Source organism: Dermacentor silvarum, chromosome 5 (assembly GCF_013339745.2).
Source record: "Dermacentor silvarum isolate Dsil-2018 chromosome 5, BIME_Dsil_1.4, whole genome shotgun sequence".
Taxonomy (NCBI): Eukaryota; Metazoa; Arthropoda; class Arachnida; order Ixodida; family Ixodidae; genus Dermacentor; species Dermacentor silvarum.
In genome coordinates, this window is record NC_051158.1 from 169,335,567 (window position 1) to 169,347,171 (window position 11,605).

General features: G+C 46.2%; 3 protein-coding genes across 8 annotated transcripts in view; all 3 read left to right on the forward strand.

Moving 5' to 3' along the window:
- Nucleotides 1-3,616, forward strand: part of LOC119453871 (zinc finger protein 675-like) — a 2,199,134-nt gene extending 2,195,518 nt beyond the window's left edge. Inside the window, exon 11 of the mRNA XM_049666952.1 lies at nt 3,469-3,616. Within this exon, the coding sequence (XP_049522909.1) occupies nt 3,469-3,505 (37 nt within the window). The 3' untranslated portion in view covers nt 3,506-3,616. The remainder of the gene's footprint in view (nt 1-3,468) is intronic.
- Nucleotides 1-11,605, forward strand: part of LOC119453884 (uncharacterized) — a 231,062-nt gene that overhangs the window by 84,658 nt on the left and 134,799 nt on the right. The gene's annotated exons all lie outside the window — the stretch shown is intronic.
- The window catches only part of LOC119453889 (paired amphipathic helix protein Sin3a), a 37,963-nt gene continuing 35,921 nt past the window's right edge, over nt 9,564-11,605 (forward strand). Inside the window, 1 exon segment of the mRNA XM_049668108.1 lies at nt 9,564-9,741. Coding sequence (XP_049524065.1) covers nt 9,564-9,741 — 178 coding nt within the window.

Consider the following 11,605-nt stretch of genomic DNA (forward strand, 5'->3'; position numbering starts at 1 on the left):
CGCTGCTGTGTTTTTTGAAGTGCACAAGCCTGTATGACCGCCTGTGACGAAACTCAGCGATGAACGCTTAACTGTAAATGTGCAACGTGTGAACTGTGAACTTCTCTCTTCCTTATCTTTCAATCCCTTCTCCCCCTTCCCCAGTGCAGGGTAGCCTACCGGGCTCAGCATGGTTAACCTCCCTGCCTTTCCCTTATGACTTCTCTCTCTCTCTCCCTTACTTTTTATTTGTACTCACTGTTGCGAGTATCATCTCGGTGTAATTACAATACACGACCGGTAACAGCTGCTCGTGCGCAATCTATTGCAACGAGGGACAGCGTCATTGAGGTTTTTTCCTGGCCGTTGCATATGTGCAAAAATGTAAAGAAGGTTCTTGAATGACGAAGATTCATCAAAATATTTGTCCTCAACTTATTCATTAGATGGCCTTTACGTTCTTCATATCAGTTGTATACACTGCTTTGCTGGTTTCGAACTCATATAGTTGTAATGTCCGTGTGATGTTTTCTTTCCTTATTAAATAGACAAAAAAACGCAGCCGCATTGATATCAGTTATTTCTGCCAGAATTTTTAGGACATACGAATGTATTCTTTTCTGAAAAAAATACATATTTTACTTGACAGTGCGTAGCGTTCAATAATTCATTTGCAGCATCTAATATACAATGGCATTGGCAATACAGTTATTATTCATGTATTTGATCCCTCGACAAATTCTATAAGGAGGAGGCCGCGCTGCAACCTCAGCCCCCCCCGAACAAAATTTCTGGCTACGCCACTGATAGTGGTGTCCGCCAATCTGCGTTGCTGTGTCACCTTGCCGTGGTGCAGTTCTCACTTCCTAGCCAGATAATGTTGCTACAGCTGCCAACGCTAAGGGCCACACCACCATTCCACATCAAGGTCAAGCGGCCCGGCAACTTGCATTTCGGTTTCCTGCAAGGCATCCCTCTGGACAATGGCTGCAAACCCTTGTCCATCACGATAGATTCAACCCCAGCGGAGAAGCTGTTATGAACGCACTGTGCGTTGTTGTGAACGCACTGCGTGTTATGAATGCACTGCGGCCCTCAGCTGCAAGGGCTTCTCCGGTGACCATTCATCGCCGAGCTGTGGGCATGTCGGAACACGCAGCCCCTGTGCAGTGCTCTCTCTTTTGCTGGCACCCCTTTCGCGCCCGGACATGCAGAGCTCCAACCTCCTCCGGTGGATATTAAAGGCCAGTGCCTCTGGCATTCAGCACCTTTTTGTCATCATGCTTCATCCCAGTTAAAAAGTAAAAGCATTATTCTTTGGCTACCTCATGCCTCGTCACTGTCAGGATCTCCTCCAGCCCATACCTTCGGCCCTCGTGTAACGCTACCCATGAGAGCCTGGTACCTCTTGTAACAATATTGATGTTTATTTGTAATAAACGCCAGTTGGAAGTCCGCGCTTGTCCTCGTCACCTCTTTTTGTGTTTCGTGTCTGTTTTTGCGCTCGTTGTAATACCAACTAGCCCGACCTCACGCCTTACTTCAGGAACTTCTTTGAATAATCTTGGTCGAGGCAAGTACTCCGCTATACATGGTGACTAGTGCTGCCATAAAACAGCCACACAGATACGGTTTCTTTAAATGCATTTTTTGTCATCTGGCACTGCCTCTTTCTTCAGCACCTTTACAGGTTTTTCTCGAACTGAACCTATTTTCTGTAAAACTTGACGCAACTTTGATTTTTAAAAATTCAGGAGAGTTGGCAGGTATGCAGGGAGTACAAAAGTGACCATATGTTGTTATAGAATGAACTGTGAAGTCACTTCACAGGATATCCAACGCGACTGAACAAATCATTGCACCATAGTAAGATGTAGCTGCAGCTGGCTGTGTTGGAGGTTGCAGGGTCATTTGTTGTAATGAGATTGCAGTGCATTCTAGCCACCGTGTTCATGTGTGATTCCTTCGTGTGAAGATGCAAGAAAATTGAAAGTGCTCATCGTTCAACTATGCTTTGCGAAAACCAAGCACGAGGGTGGACCCAAAATGTAACCAGAAACTAAGATTTTGCACACTTGCCTGTCTTGTTATGCATCCAGCTGTTTAAGTAATGTTAGGTTATACTGGTACGTGCTAGTGTGTTAATTTGCATTGTGCTTTGCAGAGGGAGAGGTTTGTTTGGACCATTCCTTGTCAGTTCCAGCAGTCATTTGCCACAGTTTTGTGATGGCAGATCACAAGCAGCAGAGTGCGTGTTGAATTCTTTCACTTTGAGCAAAACTGCAACTGAAGATGTTGTCACGCTTTGTTAAGCCTATAAAAACGACACTGAGTAAAAAGGTCGGCAAGTAGTCTTCTCAGATAAAGAATGGTGAGTTATCACTGAAAAAGAAAAGCTACCATATTTTTCCATGTATAACACACCAAAAACTCAGAAAAATTAACAAAGTTGTGGTGCAGATTAAATAAACTTAGATCTTAGGTGTGGCTTCAAGGTAACAAAGCGTGCGCTGCGATAACAAAGCATGCGCCGCACTTCAGAGCAAAGTTCTCCACCATTCAAACTCGTTATCTCGGGAACCCCACCCTCCTCCGACCCCTGCGTGTTGAAACTCCCTTCTCCCCACCTTCATGGTCGCCCATTCTCCTCTGTACGGGTTGCAATTTTGTGTTTAGCAGTTGGCGAATAATGCACACAGCATGAGCAAAGTAAAACTTGAATCACGATAAGCTGCGCTCAACGGCCCAGCAGCATCTCCTGAAAGTGGGAACAGAGTCACTGGCCGAAGATACGACGTGGGAAAGTCACTTATCCCCGAATGGAAATTGTCTTTGAAAAAATTTAAGGGCGTTATGGCATGTATTTCAGTGGGTTATATGTGCATGCTTTCTTTTTTTATCCTGTCTGTTCTGAAAGGCGGTGTGGGTTGTATGTGTCAGCGAGTTATAAGTGAAAAATCTGGTATGTCCTAGCTGACTCTTTACAATCTCAACGTATGAAAACGTTTCCAAAGTTCAGCACGTGATAAATAAGGAGAAACCCACTCATGAAGTCTGTTTTGATAAATTTGTTGTACAAGCAAATCATAACAAGTATTGCAAGTGCCAAATATGACCACCAAACCTTGAGTGCTCATTGAGGATCATAGAGCAAGATAAGTTGAAGCTTTCTGAAACTGTTCTCTAAGGGTCGCTGAAATCCATGAAAATGCTTAAACACTCCACATTCTCTAACTTCATAAGTTTTTACCTTTCCGAAAAGTTATTTCTTGGTAAATTTAGGGGTGGACTTCACAAACAGGGTCATGAACCACTCAAATGCAGAAATATTGTGTAAATCAAAAACTACCAATAGGTGTCCTCTGTTCTATCATACCTGAAATCACCCTCAAGACCCTGCAAATCAAATAAGAAATCTCATCATTAACTTTAGTATCTGTGTTCTTTCTTGCATTTTATGATAAATTTACGTTTGTTTTATTTGTGCAGCATCAAGGCCTTCTACTTCTCCATCAACAGCCAATAGTGACACTTCACAGCAGGGATGCCTCCACCAAGATCATCTCTGCAATTGTGAGGCTTATGAACTGTTTCGTCTGGAAGCACACGCCGAAGTCCATACGAGCGAGTGTCTGTTTAAATGCCATTTGTGCTCTCAGAGCTTCTCAAGTAGAGCCAACCTGAAGAGGCACCTGTTTGTCCATACTGGCGAGCGTCCGTTTAAATGTCATTTGTGCCCTGAGAATTTCTCACAAAAGGATGCCCTGAAGAGGCACCTATGTGTCCACACTGGTGAGATGCCATTTCAGTGCCCTTCATGCCCTAAACGCTTCTTGCAAAAGTCCAAGCTTAAGGAACACCTGCGTACCCACACAGGTGAAAAGCCATTTCAGTGCCCTTCATGCCCTCGGAGCTTCTCGCGTAAGTCCATCATGAAGCTACACTTGCACACCCATACAGGCGAGAAGCCTTATCAGTGCCCTTCGTGCCCTCAGAGATTCTCACAGAAGTTTTCCGTGAGGCAACACCTGAGCATTCATACAGATGATCGACCACACCGTTGTACTGTCTGCTCCAAGTCCTTTGCACAGGCTCGTTACTTAAACAGACATAAGAGAAAACATCACCATGATACTGTAGAGTAGGTTAAGTTTCTCACATAAATGTAGCATGGAGAAACACCCGTGTATTCACACTGGCTGCCGACTAAACCATTGCACCATCTGCTGCAAGTCCTTTGTGCAGGCTTAGTGTTTGAGCAGACATAGAAGAAAGCGCCATGATACTGTAGAGTAGGTCAACAGCCATGTTGAACTAGAGTTTGAATTTGGAATCTACAGACGTGTAGCACGCAGCAGGGTGTATTGTTGCATCAGGTAGCTCAAGTGTCCCCATGTGCTCTTAAAGGGCCCCTTGAACACTTTTCGGGTCACCATATTTGCTCTAGATCTATTCTCAGCATATCATATAACATAGAGCACAAGAAAAGATGAAAATCGACCCACACAAACTCATGTTATCGCTCGTAAAGAATTCAAAATACAAACAAAGTGAGCTAAGCTCAACCTGCACTGGAATTTTATCTGCTCTAAATGCCACATTTCATTCTGCCATGAAGTCATGTGGTGACGCCAATATCAGCGGGGTGTTGGCGGAAGTCGGCGTGCCACGGTTGCCAAGCCTGCTCTGCCTGTTCATGGCGTATGCATGGCGTCCATGATCTGGCGGCGCACTGTGTAACCTGGGAGGTGGAGAAGACGCGGACCAAATGAACAAGGAATAAAAAAATAACAGCGGCGGCAGCGTATCGCAGGCGCGCAGGTGTTGCCTAGGCGACGCAGAAATCTTTGCTCGACCGCTCGTCACCGGTTGAGCAATATCTTGACTGCTCGCAGTTTAAGCAGTGTTCCGCAAATTTAGTTCAAAGCTTTCAGGCTTTATGTTCACATGCGAGCTTCCGCCATTCCTAGCAGTACGTGCACATATAAACTTGGTAGGCGTTCGCAGTTGTTGCTGCGGCTGATCGCCCGAGAAACCAAACAAACTCCGCTTTACACGCACTGCTGTCAGATTCGCCTGTGTGCACGATTGCAAGCCCCATCTCTGTCTCATCGTCTGCTGGTACGAGCATATCAAGGGCAAGCCTCCAGCGACGGCATCTTGCCTGACACCCCCACCGGATAGGCTGAATCAGCGTGCCTGGTTGGGAGTTGGTGACCAAAGTTCTGGTATTGTGTCGAATAATTGAAATGTGTTGCAGTGGTTGTATGGCACTCAGAAAGCGGGGAAACCACATCGATAACAAAAGGGAGGGCGTGGGCAACACTCGAATGGTGGCAACTTTTTTCACAGTCGCTATGTTTTTGATATTTCATGCATTCAAATCGGTGTGAGAAATAGCGCGAGGTACTGTATGACATCTGAAATATTGATCACCATTCTACGTAAGTTCCGTGGGGTTGATGGCGGCGTCGGGGAGAATTCGAATAATCGAGCAGGTCTGAAAATTTTATCACCGACTTACTTTCCTCTGCTACATTTTTTCTTTTTGTTTTACTTTGTCTGCTTCATGCAAAGACCACAAGTGCCCAGACATAAACCTTCCAACATTCATAAATTTAAACGGATGCAAACAGCCCGGTCGCACGCTTCGATTCTCAGATGCGTGCGACAGCTAGGTCTGCATGCTTTGCACTTCTGCAGCTTTAGAAAAATGTTGCTTTGATTATAGTGCGGACATTCGCAATTCTGGCGGTTTAAGCTATAAGCATTCTGTACTGTATTGCAAGGGTACAGTGTAGACGGTTTATAACCTAAGTCGCTGGAGTCACAAATATCTGCACTATAAGCGGTACCGCACTATAACCAAAACAACGATTTTCAAGCCCTGCACGTATGCAAAACATGTCGACCAAGCATGTAGACACGCTTTGTACTACCGCGCGCACATCGCGATTACATTTTCGCCAGTGAGCTGGCGAAAACATAATCGCGATGTAGCCGGTGCTCTTCAATATCGAAGGCTTTGCACCGAGTTAAAACGAAACAACTATTTGCCGCAACTGCTGCTCAAAAAACTGTGACCCCTATCGACGCCATTATGAACGGCGACATTGCGGTGCTGAAGGCACGCGCCCGACGCACGCACTGAGTCTGGACGAATGAACTACCATTCGCTGCAACAACTGCAGTTGAAACCGTGGTCGCTATCTATGCGATCATCGATGGTGACTATGCAGTTTTTTAGGCACGCAGCTGACGTGCGTACCGAGTAAAAACGAAACTACTTTAGCCGCAACCGCTGCGGAGAAAACTGCGGCCGCTATCGACGCGCTCGTGGATGACAACTATGCAGTTACGAAAGCCCACGGTCAACGCAGTGTTAAGCGCGGCGGTAAACGCAAGAATACAGGCTTTAAAGACACAAATAGGTTCAAAGCGTTCCGGCGTTACTGTCATTCATGTACGATTTCAACTGATCGCTGTGGCGATGCGGACTCTGCCGCTTCGTTTCAGTTGGACGCTAGCGCCGTTCTTGCTCTTTTGCGTTGCACATTTGCGGCGCTCCTCGCTCACCGAGCTCCGAAAGTAGTCCGAATTAACCGATGGTGCGGCCAAATAAGTCCGAATTAACGAGAGTTTCATTGCTTTGAGTAATGCATATGCCAGCCGGCAGGACGCACCTTGTTGAGAAGCGTGCTCGCTGCCGCCCTTGTTGGCGAGATTTTCCTGTGGAAGCCGCATTATAACCGGTATTTCGTCTCACGCGGCGGCACTGTAAGCAGTATGCGTATACATGGAGTTCTATGGGAGGGTAAACGGGAGTTGGAAAAGGCTGCGTTGTAGCCAGTTCCGCACTATAAACGGTTATGTTATAAGTGGTCCATACTGTATTAGGATTATTGTTATTCGACTGTAACTATCGTAGTAATATATTTTAACCTTCTTGTGAGTTAAGGGTCAGATCTGGATAAAGCTTGGTGCAATCAAGCAGCACTCTCTGAATGTTCTGGCGACGTTTCCATCATCATGGGTCGTTTATCTGGCATTGCCTATAACAAATGCATATCCAAGCTCGTAACTTATCAATATCAAGAAATCAATGCATCAGAGATTTTCAACATTGTAAGGCCAATGACATTACACAGAACATCCAACGTGGCCAATGAGTAAACATAATAAAACTAACTGAAATTTTGATGCCTATCATTAAAAGATGTTTCATCACACATTTGTCTTGGACATATATCCAGAACTGCTGAAGACATGGTGATATTAAGTAACTTACAAAATCAGTCATCTGAATGCATTATATATCTACTGTCGTATGACTATCTTGTTATGTATAAACAACTTTTTTCTGAAAAGCTCATTGTGAAACGAATCATTGCATCTCTTGAGAATTTTAACATAGTAACTATAAAGCAACTGGGTATTTATAAATGTGAACCTACGTAGTGGAGTAGGCTATGCTGTTGAGAGAGTTGGGCTTTCTCGGCCCTTACTGTGATCATTTGCTCTTTCCAAAGAGCCCTGTGTGTGTGAACAAGCTGTTTGTCTGTTTTCTAATGCTCTGTGCTTTTAATAAACAACGTTTTGTGACATGCAATGTAATGACAGAAAGCTGCTAAAATTATGAGAACTAGGATCTGATCACCGTTTTATAGTAGTACTTGTGTAAGTGACTGTTCATTATTTAAAAAGTGTTCAATATTTGATTTGATTCCTTTGTTGTACTGTTTGATTCGATCTCAAAAATTACTGTTTGCACGCCCCTACGAAATATGTATGTTCAGTGTTATGCATTGTAATGCTTCTGTTTACACTTCAGATGTCTGAATGATTTGCTTTCTGAGTTCTGTTATAAAATGTTGTGTGTTTCTTTGTCTTTCTTTGTGTAATGTTTCTTCATATACAGTCAAACCTGGATAGAATGTACACAGGTATAACGAAATATGGGATGTAAAAGATCACATATGAAAGTTGATTTGTCATGTTTTATTTGTCTGGAGTATTCTCCTTCTACAATGAAGTTCTGAATGAGGGATCCTTCACAGTATCGATTATAATGATGCAAATATTTGTTTGCACATGCCTGAAGATATCTATTCTGGCAGCAAAACATTAAAGACAGATGTGGACCGATTTTTGAAATGCCCAATTTTTTTGGACCTGTGCAATCTTTTGCCTAATCACCTATCTCTAGTATCAGTGACAACAGTACCCGAAATTTTGCATGCCGCGTATGGTTTCGCCGGTAAACCACGTATGCAATGTCACAAACATGTTGGTTTCAAACATAGTTACCGTTATGTTTATCGGTACCAAATTGCAACTTTGGCTGCTGACGAAGGGGTGCTGGTTTGGCTTAGCTGCCCAAACAGTGCGGCCAGCGGAGTGGCTGTCACTAAGATGTTGCGGGAAGCCTGCTGCCAACATGTCCACACTCTTGGACCTTATTGGCATTCACGCATGAGATCAGATACAGTTTTGTCAGAAAGCATCACAGATAGCGATGTCATAGTTTCTCCCAAATGCCAAAGCAGTGATAGTGATAGTAAAGTATTAGACAACTAAATAATGTGAGGTTTGTGGTGTTATCAGACTTATAAATATCAGTAAACATTTACGAACTTATAAATTAACAAGCATGGTGTCACACAAGCACAGGCACACATGGTACGATCTCACTCGATGACCACAAATACTCGCTGCCGAAATACTGGCTTGATTAAAACAGCCAGAACGGGGAGCAAACGCTTCGAGCTGCCTCGATACCACGCTTCTGTGTGCAGGGTGATAATATGTCCAGTTGCGCTGGCATATTGTGTTGGCACATTTAAAGGCAGGCTATGATGGACAATGGTGGTTTAGGTTTCACACTAAATGACAGGGAAAAAATGAGTTATTTTTCCACTTTGTATGCTACATGCAATGTAGTAGTCGCATCTCACCTTAAAATGGAGGTGAAATGTCCCCGTCTTTCTTGCATGTATAGTGGGGATGAAGCAACGCACGCAGCAGTGGGGCACTGTCTTGGTTAGAGATGTGAGTGCAGATCGCGAGCTGTTGACGCAGGCTGAGACTGTCTTTGTGCCTGTTGTGCAACCCTTCTGCCTCACGTCCAACGTTAATAAACCCCCTTCCAAAGTAGTGGAGGTGCGGGGTCTGCAAACCTGGAACTCCGAAGTCGGATACTACCACCTGCCCTTACATTGCCTGACAAAACCACCCAAGAAGCCACCGTCCAATCTCCCAGGTCTTCGTAACTGGCGCGCTGCGTCAGCACGACCCTCCCTTCTTTAGTGGAACAGATGACCACGATGTGGAAGATTGGCTGGCGACGTTTGAAAAGGTGAGCGGCCACAATAAGTGGGACGAACCGTCGAAAATACAGAAGGTGTCGTTCTATCTCAAAGACGTCACAAGCCTGTGGTACCACAACCATGAATCCGACTTCGCTACATGGAGTGCATTCATTAAACGCTTCGCAGACGTGTTCGACCGCCCTGCCGTGCGCAAGCTCCGTGCCGAGCAGCGCCTCCGCGGACGTGCGCAGCAGCAAGGCGAAAATTTTACAAGCTATGTACATAGAAGATGTCGCAGACTTGTGCAAGCGCCTGAATCCGTCCATGCCCGAGCAAGTAAAGATTAAACACATGTTAAAAGACATTGACGACGATGCCTTTCAAATGTTACTGGCAAAGGACCCACACACCGTAGCTGAGCTTACGACCTTGTGCCAGAGCTTTAATGAGCTCCGTAAGCAACGCGTCTTAATGCGGCGGCCGACAACAGGCAATTCCCTTGCCGCCTTAACCATCGCTGGTGACCACGAGACGCTACTGTCGCAAATCAAAGAATATGTGCATGAGGAAGTAGCATGGCAGCCCTCGTGTTTATCGTATTTGCCGACCCCAGACGTGCCTACGCACAATCTTGCGCCGTCTCTCCAACAAGTTATTCAGGAGCAAGTCACCGAGGTGCTGCCGTCCACCGCACCGCCAACACCTGTTGCCGCACCACAGACTTACGCTGCTGCCGCTGCAAAGTGTCCACGTCAACCGCTAGCGTTGGCCCCTCAACCTCCGACAGCCACCGGCGCCATTCCCTGGTGCACAGCAGCACATCGTCAATCCGTGGAGCACTGCTGACAACCGATTGATATGTTACTCTTGCGGAATTCCCAGTCACGTTGTGTGCTTTTGTCATAGGCGCTTCGCGGCTGCCTCAGTTGCACCAAGATACCGCGATTATTCAATTCTTTCCGGCTCCAGTACTACACTCCACAAGACATACCACCTGAGGTATAGGCACGAGACCCCTAGCCTGACTCCGACTTTCCACCCTTTGTTTCCCGTCGCTCACCCTCACCACGCCACCATTCTTTGTCACCTATGCATCGCCGAGCCGCCGCTGAGACGGAAAACTGACTGTTGCAGCTCCGGAGGCACGAGCTGCATAGTCGTCGACCTGTGTAAATCCTCACTTGTCCCCCGCCAATGTTGTCGAAGTTTTTGTTGAAGGTGTTCGAACTCTTGCGCTCGTCGATACTGGTGCCACAATATCCGTAATTAGTCAGAAACGCTGCCGCTCTCTTTGTCAAGTGACAACACCACCTACAGCGTTTTCCCATCGTACTGCAGTGCAACAGGCGAATGCATCCGATTGCAGCTTGCACGGCTAAAGTCATCATTGGCGACGTTGGTACATAGTACAACATTGAGTTTATTGTGTTGCCTTCGTGTTCACATCATGTAATCCTTTGGTGAGATTTCTTGTCGCGCCATCACGCCTTTATACCACGGCCACTAGATAAAAAAAAAGGTGCGGCTTGCCGCGTGCATCGAAAACGGTGTGATCCGCTGCAGCACCACACGCCGGGGGCTGTTGTCTGGCATCGGCATAGCAAATGCGTCAGGAACGTGCTTGGAACGCCGACGCGCGTGCAAGCTGACGCGTTTCAACCCCGTTAGCTAGCGCCGTTCGGCCCAGCCAAGCGGCCGACAATGCAACTACGGCCGTCACGTTTGCTCCATAGCAGCGCCCCGACGCGGCAGGCCGCACCTTTCTTTTTTTTTTATCCAGCAGCTTTGTTATACACTGCGCTCACGCTCAGGTGGAATTTTCTGTATTTGGCGATATGCCTTCTGCCCATATGCCCGTGCCTGGTGTTGACAAGCTTGTCGTGGCTCTGTTTATTGTGCTGCCCTTCCTGACAGTACAGTTCTGTTCATGCCGTCTGACGTATTCAGTCGTTGCCACTGTGCGTCGCTCCCATTTGCCGTCCCATCACTTCACCAGGATGCCTCCAGAATACTTACTTCCAACGCTACCTCATACCTCTCACGTTGCGCCATAATGAGACGCTTGGCCCACATCAGTCAGTCGCCCCCGATGTTATCGGCATATGATTCTTACGACCCAGTCCGAAGCCTGAGCTGAATGCGCTACACTTTCACCCTGCGTCCGATGACGTGTCCTCGGACGTATTTTTCCCTTCCATCGACAGTAACCTCACTCCGGATCAACGTGCGCAGCTCTGATGCTTTCAACGAATTTAGAAGTTCGTTTGACTTCCCTCAAGCATCATTAGGTCGAAAGAAACACCGTGTTCAACATAATT